The sequence below is a fragment of the Myodes glareolus genome, chromosome 9, assembly GCF_982192425.1.
Source record: "Myodes glareolus chromosome 9, mMyoGla1.1, whole genome shotgun sequence".
Classification (NCBI taxonomy): Eukaryota; Metazoa; Chordata; class Mammalia; order Rodentia; family Cricetidae; genus Myodes; species Myodes glareolus.
Genome location: NC_142034.1, coordinates 14,119,907 through 14,144,568, shown reverse-complemented (window position 1 = coordinate 14,144,568; position 24,662 = coordinate 14,119,907). Strand labels below are relative to the sequence as shown.

The 24,662-nt window shown below is 37.6% G+C and overlaps 1 protein-coding gene across 4 annotated transcripts in view; it reads left to right on the top strand.

Annotated features, from left to right (window-relative positions):
* Positions 1-24,662, top strand: part of Cep112 (centrosomal protein 112) — a 410,571-nt gene that overhangs the window by 8,782 nt on the left and 377,127 nt on the right. For all 4 annotated transcript variants that reach the window (XR_015738731.1, XM_087909848.1, XM_048446068.3 and 1 more), the window contains exons 3-4: positions 3,333-3,523; positions 6,074-6,246. Coding sequence is in view for 3 of the 4 variants with exons in the window: in XM_087909848.1 (XP_087765974.1) it covers positions 3,333-3,523; positions 6,074-6,246 (364 nt within the window). In the remaining variant the exon portion in view is untranslated. The remainder of the gene's footprint in view (positions 1-3,332; positions 3,524-6,073; positions 6,247-24,662) is intronic.

Sequence of the window (24,662 nt, the reverse complement as noted above, 5' to 3'; positions counted from 1 at the left end):
CTTTATTATTGCTATGACAAAATACCTGTAAGACGCAACTGAAGAGCTTGTTTTGGTTCTCAATTTGAGGGTTCAGTCCCTCATGGTGGGGAGGGCATGGTGTCTGGGGCTTGAGCGGCCAGTCACATTGCATCTGTAGTCAGAAAGCAGAGAGCAGAGAATGCTACTTCTCAGCTTCATTTAAGGTCCTCCAGCCTGTGGAATGATGCTGCCCACATATAACATGGGTCTCTCCTCAGTTAAATTTTTCTGGAAACACCATCACAAACACAGCCAGAAATGTGTTTCCTTGGTGATTCTGAATATCTCCAATCAGGATTAGATGTCATACGAGTGAACTGTCAAAATGGAAATAAAGTTGAAATTCCCTTTTAAAAAACTTACTTAATGCTAATGTTTATCATTGATGTAGGATTGTTTACTTTGAGCTGTTCCTGGGTAAATAAAAATTTAGTGGCAGTGTCCTCTAAGCTTTGACAGGGTTTCATTGTGATGCTATGGCTCGTGCCATGAGCTTAAAGCATGAGATCTTAAAAGTTAGTTACTTCTCTTTCTTCTCTTTGTCTTTTCCCTCCTCCTTGGAAGTGACTTCCAGTTCATGGACCCATTGTTAACCCCTGATTCTTTAAATCTGACTAGCTGATAAAATAACTATGAATGAGTTTATGTTGCTTTCGTTTCTGCCCTATTATTTGTACTTTTGGAATGAGAACCTTTGTTTCAAGATAGATTTACAGAAATTTTAATGTATTAGAGGGCTGCATAGAATGTAGGGCCCTAGGAGATCTTCTAAGCTGCAGTGGCTGTATTATCGACTATAGGGGTAATGAGCAATTGGTAGATCTGATAGATATTGAGTAGGGGGTGTGGAGTGAACCTAAGAAGCCATGACTTTTTGTTCTTCCAAGTTCTCATGTCCCTGAGATATCTGAGTGCACTTTATATTCAAAGTGGGGGGCTTGCTTAATGCTACAGACTTCTTTGGAGCTGCACTGAGACGGCAATGTACATAGAAATGATGCAGTCTTTGCTCGGCTGTTGTTCCGGAGCTCTCAGCCTTCTCTGACCTTCCCTTGAACCATATCCTTGTGCCTCTTTTCTTACCTTGTTGATTGGTCCTTAGCCTTTCTTTTCTTCTTCTGTTGTTCTTCAGTTCTCATGGCTTCAGGTTCCTTCACATCTGTTGCTGACTCATGATGACTTCTGACAGTACATAATGATAGATGGGTATCACATCCTCTTCTGATACTCACTACCTTTTAAAAATTACCACATGTTGATTACACAAAATAATGGGTTTCATTATGACATTTTTATATATGTTATGAACGTTATATTTACTTTGATCATGGTCATTCCCTTTCTTGTTCTCTCTTATCTCTCCTCCTACTTCTGCTTTTCCTTTTCCTCTTCTGTAATAGTGACCCTTCTTATTTCCATGTCATTTTCAATGTCTAGATTCTGTGTATGAGAGAAAATGTGTGATATTTGTCTTCCTGAATCTGGTTTGTTTTGCTTAACATGATGATATGTAGTTCATTTCATTTCCTGTAGATGACATTATATTGTTCTTATGTCTGAATAAGATCATATTGTATATAAATCCCATATTTTATTTGTTTTCCCATTGATGGATACCTATGTTGATTCTAGAACTTTGATAAGCACTATTTTTTTTCTTTTTTTGTCTTGGATCTGCCAATTAAGAAAATTTTGTATTAGGATTTCCCATTATAAATGTATTTAAAATCAAACTATTCTCATATTTTGTCTTTTTAAAAATTAGGTTTTAGGTATTTAGAATTCTTAAATATAACCTTAAGTTCATACACATCATCTATGTAGAACATTCATGGTCCTCTTTTACTACTTCATAATGAACATGTAGGAACTCATCCCATTTAAGAACTAGAAATTTCTCTGGGCAATGGTGGTGCACGCCTTTAATCTCATCACTCAGGGAGTCAGAGGCAGGCAATCTCTGTGAGTTTGAGGCCAGCCTGGTCTACAGAGTTAGTTCCAGGACACCAGAGATACACAGAAAAACCCTACCTTGAAAAACAGAAACAAAAACAAACAAACAAAAATTGAGAGAGAGAGAGAGAGAGAGAGAGAGAGAGAGAGAGAGAGAGAGAGAACTAGAAATTTGTACCAGCTCATCTAGTCTTACAGCTAAAGCCACCTTTCACAGTGGGCTTTTCTACCATTTTAAGTAGAGAATTAAGCTCTTAATTAATCAAGGTATACCAAAGTGCATGCATTGAATATAATGTAGATGTCAGTTTGCTAGAAGACATGACGATATCATATTTTTAATGATTTGCTCAAGCAAATCAATTCTACTTATGTATTTCTGTTTGTTTAAAGTATGCTGAATATTTATAAAGTTTGTTTGGTGTTCATATAATTTTCAGAGCAAAAATACACACTTTTTTTTTTTTAAAAAAAGAGATCTACCTCTCATGCCTGTAGTGAGATTACAAAATGGTAAATCCAGACTTAGTGATTTTTTTTGTTGTAGGCAAAACAATAAATGATTATGACCTTTTATAAGTCAAGAGATTAGTGATTTGTATAATATATATGTAATCCACAAATTAAGTTAGACTGATAAAAATATCAGAGTAGTGTTCATGTGAGTTAAAAAATCCTGCGTCACAGCAAGATAATACACTCAGTGGTTATGTGGATTAAATTGCCACAGTTTTAGGTAGATTTTTTTAGAAGGATAATTATTTCATGAAATTATTCACTCAATTATTTTAGCGATATCAAAGAAAGCCTTGAATCAGCTACAAATCTCTTGGAATTATTGGCTTTAATAGATAAAATGTTTGGATTTAATTTCTGAGTGAATATGTGCTTGGCTTTCTATGTTTGTGTAGTTAGGATTTAGAGAAATCTTTTCAGTATATCTAAAGTTATTTTCTAAAAACATGTTTAATAATATTCAGAAATTTTATTTTTATTAACTATCAATGACAGATTCCAGGAATCTTATTTTTATGAAAATATGTATTCATATTTGTGTTGCCCAGCTGCACCTAGGTAATAAAATGAGCTCTAGACTGGGAGTGTACAGTTTTTTTTTTTCAGTCCACAACCATTTTTTTGTTGGTGTTGTAAAGTTTGTTGAAATGTTGCCACACCGTTTGCATTCTTATAGTTTATTAATATTTTCTCGATGAGGTGGTCAATTAGAGTAAGTTACACCAGAAATCACATGATTTCGAAAGCTTGGAGTATTTACAATTGGGCTTTTTAGGAAGTTGGCTATTCCCCTTTTAAATTACAGTAGGATCAGATTTCACTTAGTTCTTCTGTACATACAGAACGGCAGAGGTGTGCTCTTTGGATCAGAAAGCTGTGTGAGCCCTCGGGAACAGGTGCAGGACTCCTGGGTAGGAAGAATCGGAACCTGTATGCAAAGCTGTTACTGCACATGCTTAGGCGAGGAGTCCTGGAAGGCCCTTTTACACACCGTCCTGAGCCAGGAACGCTAAAAACATTACCATCATATATGGTAAGTACCATTGACCACTGCAGAGCAGTTTCATTTCCTTAAAAGTGACTATGATATAGCATCCCTTTTGGGGAGGAAATAATAATGAGTTATATGTGCTAGATAATACATAAAATTAAAACTTTGATTCATTTTCCCATTTTCAATAGAAAATATTCTTCTTTTAATATTTTATTCACTTATATTCTCTTATATAAAAATAAATTTTAAAACTGGCCTTAATTACTTACTAATTTTCAAATTTGACTCTTAATATGTTAAGTATTTCAATAAATTCTAGTTTATTAGTTCTTTCATATATATTGTTTAACATATCAGTTTAATGGCTTTTAGAGGTTCCTTTCTAGTCTGTTGATAATATTAAATTAGTATTTAAAAATAATTTTCTATAGTGATTTAATTGTTATCAGCTTTGTTATGAGGTAGTTATTTTATAGCTAGTTGGTTGTCCCCATCTTGCTCCTTGTAAACATAAACTTGCCTCTTGGTTTGTGTAGGTTATGAGTATCATATCTAATTGACAGCTAACTGCAGTTGCATATACATATGTGAATGTTAGAATTATTACAAAATTAATACAAAATTTCTGTACATTTTAGCAATTTACTAACCAAAATTTAGCATCATTGCATGTTGCACACCAGAGGATAATTCCTTTTATTGGTGGCAGAATACAAAATCTTTGAATGCTATTATCCATTGTAAAAGGAGGACCATATGTTTTGCTTATACCAAGATCAGCGCTATTGGGGAAATCGCGCTGTGTATTGACATTAGAATGAGTACACCAGTCTGTCTATTGTCTAAGAAGCTTTTATTCCCCATCTCCACAAGATTCCCAAAATAGCAGACAGCATGGAGTTGTTTGTACTATATGGAGACATCTAAGACAACTACTCAGTGAATATGAGTAGATATTACCTTACTCAAAGGTTCTATTGCTGTGATAAAACATTGTGACAATAACAACTTGGGGAGGAAAGAGTTTATTTTGCTTACACTTTCACATCACAGTCCATTGAAGGAAATCAAGGCAGGAACTGAACTTGGAAGCAGAACTGAAGCAGAGGCCATGGATGGATGCTGCTTACTGGCTTGCTCCTTATGGCCTGTTCAGCTTGCATTCTTATAGTGCCCAGGTCCACCAGCCTCCGGGTGGTACTGCCTGCAGTGAGCTGACACCTTCCACATCAGTGAAGGAAGTGCCCTCCAGACTTGCACATTGGCCAGTCTCAGCTGAGGTTCTCTTCCCAAATAGCTCTAGCTTGTACCAAGTTGATGTAGAACTAGCCAGCACTCAGTTTATACTGTGCAAATAGATCTTGCTGGAGATAGTGGAACAGAGTTTATGAGAATCTATTCCAACTTACAATAGCACCCACTTTAAAACTTATTTGTGGCATTTTCCAATAATATATATATAGTTATGATTCACTGCAAATAACTTAAACCATGGGAGGAGAAGCAGAGAGTAACCAAGACAACTATATCTCATTTAAAAAGGAATCATCTTTCATTTCAGATTTAAGATAAAGGGGTCATATGTGACCATTTCCTGAAGAGTAGCCCCTCGAGGACTTCTGTAGACTTAGGTGATGGTTACGCAAGAAGAGTTTTCTCCAGAAACCTTATCATGTACCTGGCTCACTGACAGTACTGGGCTAATGCCACCTCAGTGTCTAAAATGGAGTGTTTTGTGAGGAATAGTAGATGTCGGGATATGAATGTATTGTGTCACATTTTTCCATCCACAGTCAATTTCATAAAATTGTAGGGGAGAATTTTATTTCACAAATGATGCTAAGAAGGCCAGAGCTTTGTCTTGACCTCCCATGGAACGAACAATATGTTTAGAACTAAATGCCATGTCTCCGACTTTGTAGTTCCCACCTCATCGAGGCGCTTTTAATTTTAGTTTTAATTTCTGGCACATTTTAATTGTGATTATTCCAAATACTGATTTTGTGTATATATGTGCCTATATGTGCAGATTAATTGATGTTTATTGGAAGAAATAGAATAGGATATAATTTTTAAAGTTTTCCATTTAACTATAAAACACTGGTTCTCCTGTGGGTTGCAACCCCTTTGTCAAAGCTTTTTCTCCAAAAAATTTACATTATGATTCAGAACAGTAGCAAAACCACAGTTATGTGGCAGCAAGTAAAATAATTTTATGGTTGGGGTCACTACAAATTGAGAAACTTTATTAAAGGGTCACAGCATTAGGAAGGTTGAGAACCACAATTATAATACTAATATCCTTATATAAATAATTATCCCCAGCTTTATCTGCCATGTAATTTTGTTGTTCATTAGGTTTCTTGTATAATAGAACATCACTGAAATGTAAATAAGTTAACCATTTTATTATTTTAGTATTGCATAATTTATTATGTATTTAATGATAAATTTTATATATTTGTCTATAGTTGTATTTAAATTGGGTATTCTAAAAGCTTTTGCCAGATTTAAAAGTTGATGGGAAACTTAAGTGTTTTGTTTATAGTACATTTTATAAAAATGATTTCTCTGATTTTTAAAAACCAGTCCATCTATTTTGATGAACCAAATCCATCACGACCAAAGGGTTCAAGCCCAGAGAAGTTACCAGACTGGGTGGTGGGCGAGCTGGAGCCAGGCGAACACAGACTGAGTGAGTCATGGCAGTTTTCTTCTGGAGAAGACAGCACGGTGGTGCTGTCGGCAAGTGGTGTCCACAGGTACGGCGTGGAGTTGAACCTCAAGTTTGGAAATTTTATTCTGCTTTTGCAACTGGCTGATATGTTAGAGCTTTTTCTTTATTAATCATAAGGTTTTGCTTTACATTGTAGTTTTACTAATGTTGAGGGCTGTGAATAGAAGTTAGGTAAGTAAAAATAACAGGTTTTAAGAATTTACTAGATATTTAAGAAGATTATGTTACATTTTAAGTAGTTTTATGAATATCTGTTAACTCTGGTTTTTTTTTGTGTGTGTGTATTTCATCATTTGAAAAGTGTACCTGGTTATGTGTTTCCTTTATGACATGAAAAGAGCATTGCCAGAGATGTCGTCAGAATGTGACACTCTGCACATCCGTGTTGCATCTTCTGCTGGAGTAGCTCTCCCCCACATCACTGACGTGCTCACTGTTTCATTTTATAAAATAGGAGTATAAATGTGACCCGTCAGCTGCTTTTTCAGTAGAGGATCAAGCCTACATGGTATTTTTAGTACAAATAAAAATAAACTTCTAAGTTATAGAAATGTACCAAAAGGCTGTTATTGTTGTAGTATAACTTTTGGTCTTTAAGAGGGAGAGACTTAAACTTTTGTTTTTATTAAATTTTGATATTTCCTGTTGACACTGGAGTCTCTTGAAACGTTACAAATATTGGCTAGTGTCATTTGACATGTATCACACTTCATCCTTCACTTCTGGCCATTCGGTAATTTTAATTTTATGAATTTGTTTCTATTAACAAAGCAGTCATTCTTGTCCACTATAGTGTCTTTGGTCCATTTCTTATTAAATGTGGAAATGTTATTAGTAATTAGTATTAGTAATTAGAATCCATTATAGATGTGGTCAGGTTGTGTGTCTTTCAGATTTGAGATATCATGATGGGAAAGAACAGTTGAACACAAACTAATGAGTCCATGAAATAGTTTTATTAGAAAGAGGAAACAAATTAGAATGGAGAAAAAGTGAAGGAAGATATGATAGCTTTAATGATATATTTAAAGGAGTAAGAAGTGAATGAATGAGTTGTATTAGATGGTGTTAATGCTTATTTTTATATCCATAGAGAATTAAAATAAGAGGTAAAGTTACAGAATAATTTTTAGCCTCTTAGCAGCTAAATGGCATTGTGGAAGAGAGATTGTGTTCTGTAAATGATGAGAAATATAATGGCTTGTTTGACTGTAAAATCTAGGCATTGTTTGCTAAAATTTGTATTAAGACTTGAGCTAGGGGCTAGGGATGTTTCTTAGTTGAATGGTTACCTAGCATGCATGAAACTCTGGGTTTGATCCCCAGCACTGCATAACCTGATCATAGCAGTATATGCTTTTAGTCCTAACACCAGGGAGGTGGAGGCAGGAGGATCAGAAAGTTCAAGGTCATCCTTAGCTACATAGCAAGTTTGAGACCAACTTGGATTACATGAGACCTCTCTTTAAAGAACAGTTCAGCTAAAATTTGGGCTCCTTTCTAAGTATAATGGTGTCATGAACCTTGAGTTTGTGGTCTGAGAGGGCACTAAAATTAAAGTCTGTCTTCGCCCTTGACCGTTGGTTGAAAACTGTAAATCTTCTTAGACAGAGTCAGTGACCTGAGCAGACTGGTTTTGCTTCCCTTGCACAGTGCTGTCTTTAACAGTGGTTTTGAAGAATTTGTCAAAATTAGCAGTCAGTTTTCTTGCTCCTCCTAAAAATATGAAAACCTGGTAATCTTTTTGTAAGCTAGCCATGGGTTCATAGGTTATAGATAGTTATAGTAGGTTACTCTGTTACTGTAGTATGCTGTTAGTGAATTTCATTATTTACATGTATTAGTGAACATGGACCTTTTTTCTTTAAATAGTCTTTAAAGTGTTTTTCTTTGTTAATATTGTATCAAAAGTGCAGAGAAGAAGGATGCATTTGAGGAATCAAATAATTCAAGAAAGAAAGTACAAAATTAGGCAACATAATCACTTTTCTGTTGCCTGCTTAAGCTGCCTGGATATAATTTATAACTTGCTTTACATGAGAGAAGTCCACAGATAGTTTTGGTGCACTAGTCATATGGGATTTTGCAAATACTTGTGAAGATTAAAGTGTGCATAAAAGGATTCAGGACAGGAAATGTGTGATGTTAGCAGGAGTCTAGCTGAATGGACATTTTCTTCTTTGGACCACAAGATAAAGTTTTAGAAAAATACAGTGAAAATATTCTTCTTTGAAAAATAGATTCGGTTTTTATTTTTATTTATGTTTATATGTGTGTATCTGTGTTGAATATATAATGTGTATGGGGTTACCCTGGACTCCAGAAGAGGGAGATGGATTCCTCGGAGCTGGAGTTACATGCAGTTGTGCGCCATCTAACTTGGGTGCTGGGATCCAAACTGAGTCCCCTGGAAGACCAGCAAGAACTCTAAACTGATGAATTATCTTTCCAACCTCAGTGGAAACAATATTTACATGTCACCCAGTCACTTTACTGGAAAAGGAAAACATAATAAAGTTCACACATTAAAAATAATTTGTTGACTGGGTGGTGGTGGCACACGCCTTTAATCCCAGCACTCAGGAGGCAGAGGCAGGCGGATCTCTGTGAGCTGGAGGCTAGCCTGGTCTACAGAGTGAGTTCCAGGATAGCTAGGGCTATACAGAGAAACCCTGTCTCAAAAAACAAAACAAAAGGTGTTCACTGTGTTATCTATCTTTTTTTTCCCTATTATAGGGACAAAATATTTGATAAAGACAATCTAAGGAGGGAGGGCTTGTTCTAGATCACACTTTGAGGGAACAGAGTTCATCATTTCAGGCTAGGCGTGGTAGCAAGCGCCTGGTCACATTGTGCCTGCAGTCATGGAACGAAGGAAGATGAATGCTGGTGCCCACCCGGCTTCCCACTTTCCCTTTTCACTCAGCTCAACACCCCAGCCCATGGATGTACTGCCCACATTCAGGTGGAGCTTCCTTCTCTAGTTAAGTTTCTCTGGAAATATTCTTACAGATATGCCCAGAATTGTATCTCCTGCGTATTCCAAATCTCATCCACCTAATAGTGAAAATAAGCCATCACCACTATCTATAATCAAATGAATTTTAATGAAAAATAGTTACTTGATTACAAGGTGTTAGTTATTGATTAAATGATAAGCAATGTGAAGAACTGACTGTGTGATGGCTCTCATCAGTCCCACCCATCTTCCAGACAAAAGGCTGACACCCAAGTCCATCCAGGTGGCCCTGTCACTTCTCCTTATGGGACGCCATGTTTTTCTGTCACAGTCATCATGTTTGCAAATGTGTAATCTCTGGCTTTTCTGTTAGATTCTAATTTCATGAGGTAGGAATTGTATTTTTCATATTTGCAATTTATTTTCAGTTCCTCCTAGCAGATGCAAGCATGTTGAAAATTTCTTAAGTCCTTATATTCAGTTGAGTATATGTGTGGTTAGGGAAGATTGTTAGTCACTGCTACATATTTAATTTACTGCCTACAAAGACTTTCTAAGGTAGGTGTATTGTGGCAGAGGTAGTAGTTCAAAAGAATTTTTGAATTGAACTTTTAGAGAATGTTGAGGGAAGGCAGTTTTAGAGAGAACATGATCATGCACTGTAGGAGTCTATACACCGTGAGATATGACATTGGAGGGAAGATGGCCATGCACTGTAGAGGTGTCTACGCTCTGTGAGACATGACATTGGAGGGAACATGGTCATGCACTGTAGAGGAGCCTACACTCTGTGAGAATGACACTGGAGGAACAGGCAAGGACACATCTAAAGGTCTTTCTGTTCAGCTCAATGACACGAGGCTGATGGTCAGTTAGGGTCATAAAACCCTTCTCAGGATATTTCATACTCCTTTAATAATTATGACTTGATTTGTTTTAAAATTTAGGTTTTATTTAAGCTTTAATCCACAAGTATTTTACTTAACAGCTATTTGTCATTTTACATGGAGACATTTAAAAGATAAAACTAACATTATTTTAGCTAAAGTTACAAAGATTGACTTAAGGCAGACCTTGCATGTGATTCAGCTCACCATGTCACTGAGTAACCCACCAAAGCCCCACTTTCATTCTTCTCTCTAAGCTGGCTTCTTTTCTCTAAGTGGTCATACTGTGCTAACGAAGAAGTTGGTATCTGTTAATGTTGACCTACTACATCTAATAACTTCTGTAAGAATTGTTTTAAAAAGTTTAAGAGGCTTATAATATTTGACACATGTATGTTTTTATAGTGAATAATTTATTGTTACTTAGAACTGAAGTTTAATGCTGCCTCATAAATTTTACAGCCACTTCAACTTGTCCTTTGAAAAACCTCTTTAATCTTAAAAGATTTTCCCCCTTAGTGTTTCTTTTTTGATCACTTTATAAAACCCTGCTTTACTTAGACCTTTTTGTATGTGAAGCATTTCTAATGGCATTTTAGATGATGCTGTTTGTGCCCTAGCCTTTTTATATTATTAAAGATGCAGAGTCCTTTTGAAGCCTTTTGTTAGGATCCCTATTCAGGGGAGATGACACCTTCCCTTTACCTTTATTCCTTTGTAGGCTGGAAGCAGCCTCGCTTCACACTCCCTGGAAGTATTATGAGACCGTATTCTAGCCCTTATTATCATGCTTTCTTTTTGTCCCCCAAATATACATCATGCATTAGTATACTTAGCATTTTACAGCAGAAACTCCAGTACCAGTCACTCCTGAGATTCTCTGCTTTCTTCCATTCATATTCCCTGGTTTATGTTCATGTCATTACCTAGGTTTTCTTTTAGAAGACCCGTTGATCCAAATTTCACTACTATTTTAATTAAAATTCTGCTATTACATTTTTGTGTTTTGTATCTGATCTTTTTCTTGACAAAGAAATATAGTAGTTGTATTTGACTTTAGTTGTTTATGACTTCACAACACCTGTCTAAGAGCATAACCATTGAGGTCTGATAATTGCCTTGTTTTGTGATAGGTTGTCTTTATAGTAGCCCCTAGAATCCAATTCCTGATAGTCTTGCTATAATTTCCTCCCCATGAATATGGATGGCCAAGGCCTGTGACTTGTTTTTAACCAATAGAGTATGTCAATGGTGAGGTCACTCCTGTGAGTGCCTTGTGTTGTGTCCAGCACCATCTCACTCTAGGTCTTGCTGCTGTGCCCTTTGGTGACTTTGAAGAAGTAGCAGCTTCCGTGATTCATGTGGCCACAGGGAACCGGATGTTGATGGTCATGGGGGGCAAAGAAGTGGATCTGTCTGTAGCTGAGGAGTCTGCATATGAAAACACAGCTCTCGTCAAATCATGGTTGTAGCTCTATGAAGGTAGAAAGCAGAGGACCTAGTTCAGCTGTGCCTAGATTTTCACAGAAGTATGAGAAAATACACACATATTATTTAAAACTCCTCGGTTACTGATGGTGTCATGTAACCATGCATGATGAATGCAGAGTTTTTCTAATGTAGAAAACTGTGAATACTTGTGGAAGCCTAAGTGTAGAGTATGCAGAATGAAAAGCCAAGGTTTTGTATGTTCTTTATTTCCTACTTCCCTCCTGAGAGGTAATCCCATCAAGAATTTGGTATATATTATTCTTTAATAGATACCTAACATCTATGCCCATGTGAATAAGAAATTATGAAGTGTATACACACCTTCCATACTTTCTCTTTTTTTCACTTAGTTCTCAAAACCATTGTCATGTAGGTTTTTAAAAGGATAATGTTTTAAAGCTATCTGTAATGTCTTCCACTCTTTATTACCGTAAAGAATGCTTTGGTTCACACACTAATGCTTAGCTCATTTGTATCTTGTGTTAAATATACGTGGAATTTGTTTTAACCAATTATGATAAGATGATGTGGTGACAACTACCTTTAAAAAAAAGAGATTTTCATTCAGATACTAAGAGGAAGTACCATATCCTGCAGGGCCACGTTTTGCTTAGGACACAGAAGCAAGGGGAAACATAGGTGAAAGCTCCCCTTAAAAACTATAATGGTGGGAAGTGGTTAGGTGGGGGATCTTGATACATGATTAATAAAAACTCAGAGATAGATATTGGAGTTCAACCTGAAGACCAGAAAAGCAAAGCAGCCAGCCATTGGCTCTTACCTTGACCTCAGAAAATGGTGATCCTGCGTCCAGGAATCCTCAAAGTGAGACTGAGTCTGAGAGCTGTCTCCTCCTGTTTTATAATCTTCTCTAGTTCTAGGATTAAGGGCACACACCACTACCGCCTGATTTCTATGGCAAGCTAGTGTGACTACTGGGATTAAAGACGTGTGTCATTGCTGCCTGGTCTGTAAGTCTGGCCAGTGTGGCTGTTTTACTCTCTGATCTTCAGGCAAACTTTATTTATTATAATACAAATAAATGCCACCACAGGATCTTCTACTAAGTATGAAGTAAAGCACAGATCATGGAGTAGTGGCTGGGGTTCTAAATATGTTTTCCATGAGATGCTATGGAGGCAAACATTAGTTTGGCCCAGGGCTTAAAGATACCAGCTTATCAGTTATAGTACCAAGAATATACTTACACACTCGCATGTATTTTAGACTGTAGTGGATTCCTAGGAGGTGAATTGCTCTATTGGTGGGATTATTAGTTGATTTAATATCTTGTACAGTAGTTTAAAATAGTGTGTATGGCCTATCTTGGGAACATATGTAAGATAAATAAAGTTTAAAAAATGGGTAGAGGTATAGTGAGCTATATTTGTGTATAGAAGTGTTTTAAAGAGGTGGGATGTGTGTGTGTGTGTGTGTGTGTGTGTGTGTAAAGTAACTAGGTATCATCTTTAGTGAATGGGACTTGTCTGGAGTATAGAGATAATAACATTCTTTTTTGTATACATGTTTGTTATTTTTAGTAACCACACATTTATATTTTTATAGGTACTGTCAAATTGCCTTCTAAAATACCAAACTTTTATCAAATGCTTGGAATACAGATTTTTAATATTAGTGCTAAAGTTAATAAATTTAACTGTGTAACAAATATGTCTGTAGATGTAACAATCTGTGGATTGAGATGTAAGAAGGAAACTTTCCTTGATGAGTAGACATTGCAGATTTTGTGAAATCCACTTGTTTTCTAGTTTGTTAAAGCAGGAAAGCCAGCTGAGGGCTTCGGTGCCGTTTGTGGAGTGCCTCATGTATGTTAAGATGCTGTCTGGACACATGTTCTTAGTTACCTGTGTGCTCCTCTCTGTAAGCCTGTGCGGTTGACAGCCTTGCTCCTCTGTATTTGTGGAGGCATAGCAGCCTCAGGAGGCTCACAGGGCATTCCCAACAGTGGGTCTGATATTGGAATGCAGGTTCATGGACTGTGTTTCTAGGATACCTCTAAGCTTTAGGTAGCTTAGGCAGAAAATATGGAAATTTAATTTTTTCCTTAAAAATTTAATATTCATATAATGTTATATGTATGGGTGTTTTCCCTGCATGCCATATCTGTGCACAGTGTGGATGCAGTGCCTGTGAAGGCCAGTAAAAGGTGTCAGGTCCCCTGACTATAGTTATAGGTGATTAAGAGCTGCCATATAGGTTCTGAGAATGAGTCTTAAGTCCTCTAGGAGAACATCAGTGTCTTGACTGCTGAGCCATCTCTCCAGCCCTTTTTGCTTTATGCCAGCTCAGCAGTCCCGGCAGTTATTCCTTTGTCCTTTGCTGTTTCTAGGCTGAGCTGAAATGAGGTTTGCTGTGGTTCAAATCCTACTACTGATACTTGGCAACTATCTATCTTCAGGCGAGTTACTTTAAACCTAAATTTCATCATTTCGTAAAATGAGGTTGTATGGAACTCAGTGTCAGGACAAAGTGACACAACCCATGCGGAGCCTTCAGCCTCGGACTTTCTGAGTATCAGCTGTGACTACCGCCTTTGTCATTGGCATGGCGGTTGCTATTATCACATTTCATACAGGGACTCACTTACCCTTGTTTGACTGTTCTTTTGTTTCGTGCTGATGAAATCCTTCCAAAGGATTGTCTCAGATCCACTGATTACCAACTACTTTCAGATTCTAGTAGTCATCTTGTAGTCTCAAAAAACAAAAAGTAAGTTCTCAGGTGGAAAGGTTCTATTTGTACCATCAAAAGGAGTCATTGTTGTGGTTGTTACTGTTGTTTGTTTCTGAGACAGGAACTCATGTATCCCACACTGGCCTTGAACTTGCTGAGTAGCTGAGAATGAGCTTGAGCTTTTGACCTCCCTGCTTCTGCCCCCTGGAGTTTTAGGTGGGTTTCTATGGCAAGCACTCTACCGGACTAACTAGTCTGCATCCCCAGCGCCCCACCCACTGGGGAAAAATATTGTAAAGGTAATTTGTAGGCACGTTTATTCAAGGGAATTAGTAAGTCTCACTTTCCAGGATACAAGGAACGCGGAGCGTGATGCATGGCATTGTATAGACATTAGCAGCTGCATGTGATGTGTGGGCGCGGCGTCATGTCGTTTCTGTTTCTGTTCATGCTCGTTCCTAAGGCAGGGCTTCTCATAAACTAGGGTCTCTTGCTGAGCCTGGAGCTCACTAGTTGACTAGGCTGGCTGGTCAGTAGGACCCTGGGAATCTGTCTGTTTTTGCTTTCAAAGCACCAGGATTTTCCTGCTACTTGCCTAGGTTTTTATGTAGTGCTGGGGCTGTGCACTCTGGTCATCATATTCTACCAGCTGAACCATCTCCTCAGCCTTACACTTTCTAGATTTTAGAATAAATATTTTATACTTGTATTATCTAAATCACAATAAAATATTACTAATTATACCTAAATGAAAGTAAATACTTTATTCTCGTGTGAAAGTAAATCACTTAATAAAAATATTACTATGTTATTTAAAGTTTTTCAATAAAAAACTGGAACAAAAAGAGTTAGAAAGTGTGTTGGATAAAGTTATCTGAGAGGAAGGAACCTCAATTGAGAAATGCCTCCATAATATTCAAATATAGGACATTATCTTAATTAGTGAATGATGGGGGAGGGCCCAGCCTATTGTGGGTGGTGCCATCCTTGGGCTGTTGGTCCTGGGTTCTATAAGAAGGCAAACTGAGCAAGCCACGAGGAGCAAGCCAGTAAGCGGGGCCTCCATGGTGTTTGCATCAACTACTAGCTCCACGTTCCTGCCCTGTTTGAGTTCCTGTTCTGACTTCCTTTGATGATGAACAGTGGTGTGGAAGCATAGGCCGAGGAGAGCCTTTCCTCCCTGAGTTGCTTTGGGTCATGGTGTTTCCTCACAGCATGATGATGTCTACCTGAGACAGAGGTGTGAGGGGATTAAGGATGAGTAAATTCTGGCCTTTCAATACTGCTTCACAGTAGAGGAGGCACATCACTCCTGCTTAATGGGGAGGAGTTTAATTTACTGGAGGGAAATGCATTCCTTTAGATTCTTTATGTATCATTTTATAAAGAGTCTAGATGTTTAGCAGTTCTAGGTTTGTCTACAGAATCAACTAACCTGGGCTCATAGGGGCTCAGAGAGACTGAACCAACAATCAAGAAGCCTACATGGGACTGACTTAGGCCCTTGTATGTATGTGACAGTTGTGTAGCTTGGTCTTCTTATGGACTCTGACTGTGGGAGAAGAGTCTGTCTCTGACTCTTTTGCAGACTCTTGAGACCCTTTTTTTCATACTGGGCTGCCCTGACCAGCCTTAATATGAGGAAGTGCCTAGTCTTACCGAAACCTGATATGCCATGTTTGGTTAATATCCATGGGAGGCCTACCCTTTTTCCGAAGAGAAATGGAGGAGTGGTGAATGGGGTGGGGCAGAGGGGAGGTAGGGAGGACTGGGGGTAGGGGAGAGAGGGGAAACTGGTTGAGATGTAAAATAATAATAAAAATAACACAATTTTCAATAAAAAATTCTAAGGTTTTTTTGAAACCTAATGATATACATACTTTTCGAAATATCAAATTTAGGCTAATTTTATATCAATTGGAACTTACCCTTTAACTTTTATTTGTCAGCTAAATGATATGTGTATTCATACTTATAAGAAAGGACTTGGAGAATAATTGTCCTGCTTTAAATGATTACAAGGGACTATAGTTTTTGCATGTTTGCTTTCATGAGGGTTTTCCATGGCCTATTTGATGGTAGCTTTTAGTTTGGAATGAGGAATATAGTCACAGTCTGTCTTTATGGAAAATGTGCTTTGCTTTACAATGATCCTCTTCATATGTGGTTCTCAGGAATGCATTGTGGCAGAAAGCTGATATTCTCCATGCCCTTTAAAAAGGTCTCCCAGTGTAGATAGAATTTCCTTTGTACATGCAGTTTAATAGCATGGCCAGCAGAGGGTGATCAAGTACAGTGAAAACTTGACTATGTTGCTGTATTTGAAAATACAGTATTGACTATGTTGCTGTATTTGAAAAATGTTTTGCCTTTTTTTTAAATTTGAAGATTATTAATTTGATTTTTTGTGTGCTCCAAAATAGCAGTGTAATCTTTTGCTTTTTCAAACTCTGTTTTATATGCAAGTGACACACTATTATAAATACCTTGCTGCCTGATTTGGGAGTAGGGATTTGGCAGGAAGTGAGTACCTTTTTTTTTTTTTTGAGAGTCTATGACTATTGGTATTAGTGTGATTAAGATTCACATAGTAGAGCCTCTTAAATATTACTCAAGAATAAATATTCATTTAAGTTAAGAATACCTTTGGTGCTTGGGCAAAATACATTTGATTGTAGCAGTGGTCAATAGAGGTTTTGTGTGTGTGTGTGTGTGTGTGTGTGTGTGTGTGTGTGTGTGTGTGTGAGAAGAGAGAGAGAGAGAGAGAGAGAGAGAGAGAGAATATAGCAGGTGTTTCTCATGATGGCTATTGAATGCTTGAAATATGGCCCAGGAGCTGAACTTTGCATTCTGAACTTGATCTTGGCCAACAGGCTGAGAACCAGTGAATTTTACATTCTACTAGATTTAGATGGCCACATGTTATTAGCAGTCACTGTATGGACACTGCAGGTCTAGATCTGGGCCGTTTAGCCATTGTAGAATCTGACCTATAGGGCGAACTGCTGGCATGCTCTCTGTCTAGGTGGGAAGTGTGACAGTATGAGTCTAAGATTAGGCTCTGTGATAAACAAGGGTGATCTTTTGTCTGCTTCTGCGCTGCTCCTGGACATGCCTGTTGTTGACGATAACCCATGAGCAGCATTGAGTTGCTCTTCACTGCTCAGTCTCTGACTTCTCTGGGTCTCTTACTAACAAAAATGGTCGGCCCTTCCCACCAGTTAGGTTGGACAGAACAACTTGTATGGAATAAATTTGAACACTTTGATATCTGAATATACATTTGATGGCCTCTTCTTCACTTTTTGTTATAAATATGTCATAACAGGCAGTGGAAACTGCATCCCATAATCATAACTCCCTTTGCTTCTCATCATTTCTCAATATGACTGTTTCACCAACGCAGGCCAAATGGCAGCACTTACTTTCCCCATTGCTGTGCTTGATGCTATTTTTGGAATCTAGGGAATCTTATTTGTATGGCTTTGTTTCTCACCTGTAGTTGTTTTTTTTCAGTTTGTCTATCTTTGTGTTAATGCTATAGTGCTTCAAGTATGTGACACTGAACCCAGGTCCTAGTACCTTCTGGGAATGTGCTCCACTGCCATGGACATTACATGTGTGTGTATATGTATCCATGAATGTTTATGTGCATGCATGTGAAGGTTAGAAGTCAGCCTTTATTTTCTTCCTCAATTTTTCAGAACCTACAATCACCTTGGAGACAAAAATTGCTATAGTGCTTCAAGTAGTGTAGCTTTAAATAATTCCTGAGATTTTGGTACTCTTGTTGCTTCTTTTCTTCAAGATTACTTGCTGTTTTCAATTGTTATGAAACATACCAGGATCAAGGAAACTCTTATAAAAGAAAACATTTAGTTGGGGGCTTGCTTACAGTTTTGGAAGTTTAGTCCATTATCATCATTCTGGGGAGCATGGCACTTATGGTGCTGGAGCAATAACTGAGAGCTACGTCCCAATCTGCAGGTGGGGAGTGAGTACAAGCACACACCTGGGTCTGGGCTTGGCTTGGGCTTTTGAAACCTTGAAGGCTACCTCCCCCAGTGACACACTTCCTCAAATAAGGTCACACCTCCTAATCCTTCTAGTCCTTTCAAATAGTCTAAGCATTCAAATATATGGCCTGTGGGAGCCATTCATATTCAAACTACTACTCCCAGGCAATTCTTGCTTTACATTTCTATATAAATTTCATAATTAGTTCACTTTCTGTTTTCCATACATACCTCTGTTGAGAGTTTTGATTAGAAATAGTTTATATATATATATATATATATATATATATATATATAGTAATTTGGAAAGAATTGATGTTTTTATAATATAGAATTGTGCCAGGAGTACTTGATAAGTAATGGTGTTCATTTTTATAGGTATATAGTAATATCTTGTGGTTGTAATTTATCTTCCCTAATGTCTGTTGGTAGAATTTTTTCATGTGTTTATTGAACACTGTGTCTTCTCAGAGACAGAGACATACCTACCCCACCCAGCCCGGATATGATGATGAGACAAGTATAGGAAACCTCCGCAGACATTTCTAACAGGAGAGAGGTCAGGGGAGCCACAAAGGAGTCCCTGAATCTGACAGTTCTGAGATCTAGATGGGCAAATGTTAGATGTTCTTTTACTTCATTTTAAGACCTGGATGTTAAAGGATCGGCGGGCCGCTTTCCCGCCTGGCTCCTGCATGGCTAGCTTTACACCTAGAAATAACAACACACAAACTGTATTCATTTAAACACTGCCCGGCCCATTAGTTTTAACCTCTTATTGGCTAGCTCTTACATATTGATTCAACCCATTTCTAATAATCTGTTTATCACCATGAGGTCGTGACTTACCGGGAAGATTCTAACCCACCTCCATCTCGGAGAGGAGAGCCATGGCGTCTGCCTCACTGCCTTCTTCCTCCCAGCATTCTGTTCTGTTTACTCCGCCTACCTAATTTTCTGTCCTATCAAAGGGCCAAGGCAGTTTCTTTCTTAACCAATGAAAGTAACAGATAGACAGATAACCCTCCTCTATCACCTGGGAACAATTCTGCACGGCATGAGGTTCTTCTCACTGGCTCTCCACCCACTTTGTGAGTTATCCTTCCTTTTTCAGTTGAATAATTTTCCTAGTTTGGAGTCTAGTGGCCTATTTTATCTATACTTTCAGTCCAAGGCAGTAATAATTTGCTGATAAAATTTCTCAAAAACCTTATAGATATCTTGTACATTTCTTTTGGGTTTAAACTATTAGAAGCCACATCCAATTTCTCTTAGCAATATGTCATTTTCACCTTTGAGTCTTGGCTAAGAACACTCAAGAGAAAACTGCAGTGTCGCTCCTGTTGTCTGACAGGATCCGTGAGGCACACACTTTATCTTTTGAAAGGACTCTGTGTTTGACTGCATAGTATCAACTCATGACTACTTTGATCTTTTCAATCTTAACAGAAAGTTTTACACGTGAAGTCTGCCTTTCTGTGTAGACAGTGCTCAAGTCTTGCTTGAACGCCATATCTTAATTTAGGGTCTTTTGTTGGTATGAGAGACTGAGAATGAAAAATTGTTTGTTTTTAAAAGTGATGAGCCCTGTCTTGGGAATGTCTTTAGTATATCCCTGCTGAAAATAGAAATGTTTCTTTCCTTTTTTTTTTCTTTTCACCTTTTCTGCTTCAGCTAAAATAAATTAGTTGCCATTTGAGTATTTACCTGGAATTTTCTTTAGTCTAGTGTTATACAAACTCAGTAAAGATACTTTTTTATTTTTTATATTAAGGTGATATTTGGCAAACTTTCTGTCTCCAAACCATGTGGATTGGCTTTTTGCTCTGTGCCAAATACCATTTTCTTCCATGTCCTTTCAGCCTTCTTCATAGTAGTGCATAGGTCCTTTTAGCTTCTGCCAGGTGTCTGTCCTAACACTGGACTGTATGCTTTAGGTTTTAGTTAATGAACTGCTTCTAGGAACCAGCTTATTACTTATGGATACTTCACTCTGTGATGATCCACCTTAACAATGAAAGGAACAATGATTTTTATTGCTTTGCCTATGTGTTGGGGGCCGTTCTCCATTTTTTTTTTATTTGTCCTGCACTGATCTGGGGACTAGATAGAGCTGTAATGTTGAAAATAGTTATGTCCTTCCTTTGGCATCTTGGTGGTGGGGTAGTTGGATGGTTGGCATCTTAGTGGTGGGTAGTTGGATGACTGGCAGGCTGTACTCATCTCTGAAGGCGGGGATCATTTTATGCAGTCAGAGTTTTCCTCTTCATGTGACTTTTCCATATGGCCTTTCCATTTGGCAGTCTCTTCTCTCCAGCAGGGTATTCAGACTTCTTACGTGGATGCACAGCGTCTCCCGTTGTGCAACAAAGGGTGCTGTAGGGCCACTTAAGGCTTTTTCTAGAACTAGTGGAGTGTCAGTTTGGTGCATTTTATTAAATAAAATTAATCACAAACCCAGCTCAGACACAGTGTAGAGGGGCTATACAAGGACATGAAAATCAAGTAGTGTGAGTTACCTCATCTTGGGATACTATGAATTCCATGACTGTCACAGATAACAAGGATATAACAATTTAGTTATAATTGGTTACTAAGCCATCATAAACTTGCTTTAGGGTTATGTTTTGAAGCTATGTTTGTTCATGTGTGTACTGGTGTGCACATAGTTTGCCTGTGTGTGTAGGTGAGTGGTTGATATCCAACGTCTTTCTGTGTATATGTGTATATTCATGCTTATTTTTATTTATTATTATCATTATCACTATTTTTTGCAGGCAGGGTCTCTCATTGAACCTGGAGCCATGGAGCTCACCAACTTAGCTAGACTGGCTGATCAGTGAACACCGGGTAGCTGCTTGTCTCCATCCCCTAGCTCTGGACTTATAAATGTGTCCCGCTGCTGAGGATCTGAACTCAGGTCCATACTCTTGCACATTAGTCTGTTTCTCCAGCTGCATTTATTTATTTCAGTCTTTTTTGAAAATTATTTGTCTGTTTCTCTCTCTCTCTCTCTCTCTCTCTCACACACACGCGCACACACACACACACAGGCACATGTACACACGCTGCTGAGTCCTGTGTATATATATTTAGGACTGATCACTTGGGATTGGATAACCTATGGAGGTTCTTCCCTGGAGAAGATGGAGTCTCCCTCTTCCTCTTCACTATGCAATCTTTCTTTCCTTCTTCTCTTCCCTTTCCACCCTTTCTCCCTCCCTCCCTCCACCCCTCCACCCACCCCTGCTTTCCTTTTCTTCTTTTTTGAGGTTGGGTCTCTCTAATAGTTAGCTTCATCTGTTAATTTGATACAGACCAGAAATGTCTGAGGGAGTCTCAGTGGTGTTATTGTCTTGATCATACTGGCCTATAGGCATATCTATGAGGCATTTTCTTGATTGCTAATTGATGTAGGAGGGGCCCAGCTTTCTGGTGGGTACCATCCCCAGGCAGGGGGTTTTAGGTTGTATAAGAAAACGAGCGTTAGTTAGCAGCTAGGGGACAAAGCAGTAAGTAGTGTAATCCTCCATGGTCACTGCTTGAGTTCCTGCCTTCAGGTGTCTACCTTGAGTTCCCTCAAAGAGGACTGTGACCTGAAAGTGTAAGATGAAGTAGATTTCCCTCCCCACATTGCTTTTGGTCATGATTATCACAGTGACAGAACGCAGGCTGGAACAGTCTTGCTTCAGCTGAGATTCATCTAGCACTTTGTAGCCCAGATTGGCCTCAAATTCATGGTGATTTTCTTTAGCTTCTTGAGTTCTGGGATTAGAGGCATATCCACCATGACCCAGTATCCATGTAATGTAGAATAGCATTTTCATTACTATATTAGAGAACTGTATCAATTTCTAGTTTGTTTTCACCTTTTGGAATTATATTATCCCAGTGCCAGAACTGTATTCTTTTAATTGCTGTAGCTTTCTCCTATATTTTGAAATCAAAAGTGTCATGCCTCACTCTTTGCTAGCTTTCTCCAGATTGCTTTAGTTATCTAGGATCTTTTTTGGTTCTATGTAGATTTTAGGATTATATTTTATATTTATATGAAAAACCATCAAAGTTTTGATGTGTATCGCTTTGAGTATTATAAATGTTTTAACAGCATCAGTCTTTCAAGCCCATAAAGACAGAATACCTATTTATTTATTTGTGTCTTTTATCAATATTATATAGGTCTGGCATATTTGCTCACATTAATTTCTAGATATTTTATTCTGTTTTGATATTTTATAAACAAATTATCCCCATTCTACTCACCCACCCATTTAATTCTCTTTTTCAGACAGGGTCTTGCTGCTGAACCCACTTATTCTTTAGCTTGTTGCACGGCTCAGGTTGGCTCTGAACTTGTGTTGCTCCCGCCCCTCCTGCCTCATGCATGCTATAGATTTTGCAGGCTGTGTATTTACAAGAAGTTTTCCATTTTATCTAGGTTGTCCAGTATGGTGGCATACAACTGATGACAATATTCTCTGGAAAACTTTTTCATTTCTGATAAACTGGTTGGACTCTATCATTTCTGATTTTAGCTGAGTCCCCACCCTTTTAAATTAGTAACCATATCTAAAAGTTTGTCATTTTTGATCTTTTCAAAAAATTAACTCTCGATGTTATTGATTTTTCTTTATACATTTTAAAAAAAATTTCTGCTATAATCTTAGTATTTTTTCCTATCTGTAGGCTTTGGATTAAGTTTTTTTTTCTAATTTCTGAAAGTTTAAATTCAGGTTGTTGCCTTGATTTTTCTTCAATTTTTAGATTTGTGTAGCTGGAACTTCTTAGCATTGCTCTCATTTCAACTTGTACATTTTATTATGTTGTTTTCTAAATTTGTTGCTTATTTTTTCTTTGATCCACTGGATAAAGTTTGTGTTGTTTAGTTTCCCATTTTTGCATTAGCATGGCCATTTTGTGACGTGCTTTTTGATGGTTTATAGTTCCTTTGTTAATTTTTTCTTTTATTTCTTTTCTTTGTGATTTGATTGTTTTTGGTTGTTGCAGTATGCTTTGATTGCTTTTCTTTATATTTTTTATATTTACTACATTACAAAATTATGTTACCATGCAACATGCATAAATCATGTTTCAGTTCTAATGTGCTACAGTAGTCCACTTAACCACAGCTTTGCTTTCTGCAGGCTCAGTTGCTTACAGTGAACTGTAGGATGCTAATAGTAAGTGGAAAATTCCAGAAGTAAACCATCTGTGTTTTTATTTGTGTAGTGATCTAGGTAGTATGATGGAATCTTGTGCATTTGCTGCACCCATACACGGATACTTTGTTCAGAGCATCTATAGTATGTCTGATACTCCATAGTTCTTTAGTAGTTGTGGCTCTTAGTACATCGGTGTTTAGCACTGTCTACTCTTGAAGGCATCCATTGGGGAGGTCTTGGAAGGAACGTGTGTGTTTTGAGCCTGTGGTAACAACTTTGACTGCATGCAAGAATTCTTTACTCTTATTCCTTCCACACATTTTCATTAATGTTCTAATTTTCACATTTTTCCAATATCTATCATTAACAAATTACTGTAGTTTGTAGTTATTTTTTAAGATTTATGTCTTTATACCATACTTGAAAACAATGAATTTGCTAGCAGTACGTTAATGGACTAATCTTTATTTGCCTGTGTAATTGTCTTTACTGGTGAACTTTACAGTAAATGCTTATTCATGCTGCTAATTAGCTTACTTTCCTTTTGACTGGGGAAATCCCTACATCATTTCTTTTGAGTCAGGTCTAGTGACAGTACACTTCTTCAGCTTGTGACTAAGTCTAGGAAAGACTGTCTTTCATAGAGGAAAACTTTACAGGACATAATTTTCACGATAGTCCATTTTTTTTCTCTTTCAGTGCTTTGAATATATCACCCTACTCTCCCCTGGTTGTCAGGGCTCTGCAGAGAATTCTCCTGGAAGTCTTATGGAGGCTCCACTGTATATTTGTTACTTTATTCTTTTCTTTTTTAATCCCAAAGCCCTCTTTTGACAGTGTGATTCATAATGTGTTGCAGCGTAGCTCTCTTTTCATTTGGTTTGTTTGGAATTCTTCAAGCTACATAAATCTGGATGTCCTTTTGTTAGCAGATTCTTGTAAGCAGTCTTGCTGCCCGTTTCTGCCTTTTCTTTTTCAGAACAATAATGTGTGATGCTTGATGATGCTTATGCGTCCTTTACCCCTCCCCCCAATTTCTTTTTTAGTTTTGCTTCTCAAACTGGGTAATTTCCAATGTGTTGATTTTGGGAATTTTCATTTTTTATGCTCATTTTTTTCCAAAGCCTATCAAGCATTTTAGTGATACATATTATATATTTTAGTGATACATGTTATATATTTTTGACAGTTTTTTTTACTCACATTACATAGCACAGGCTGACCTAGAACTC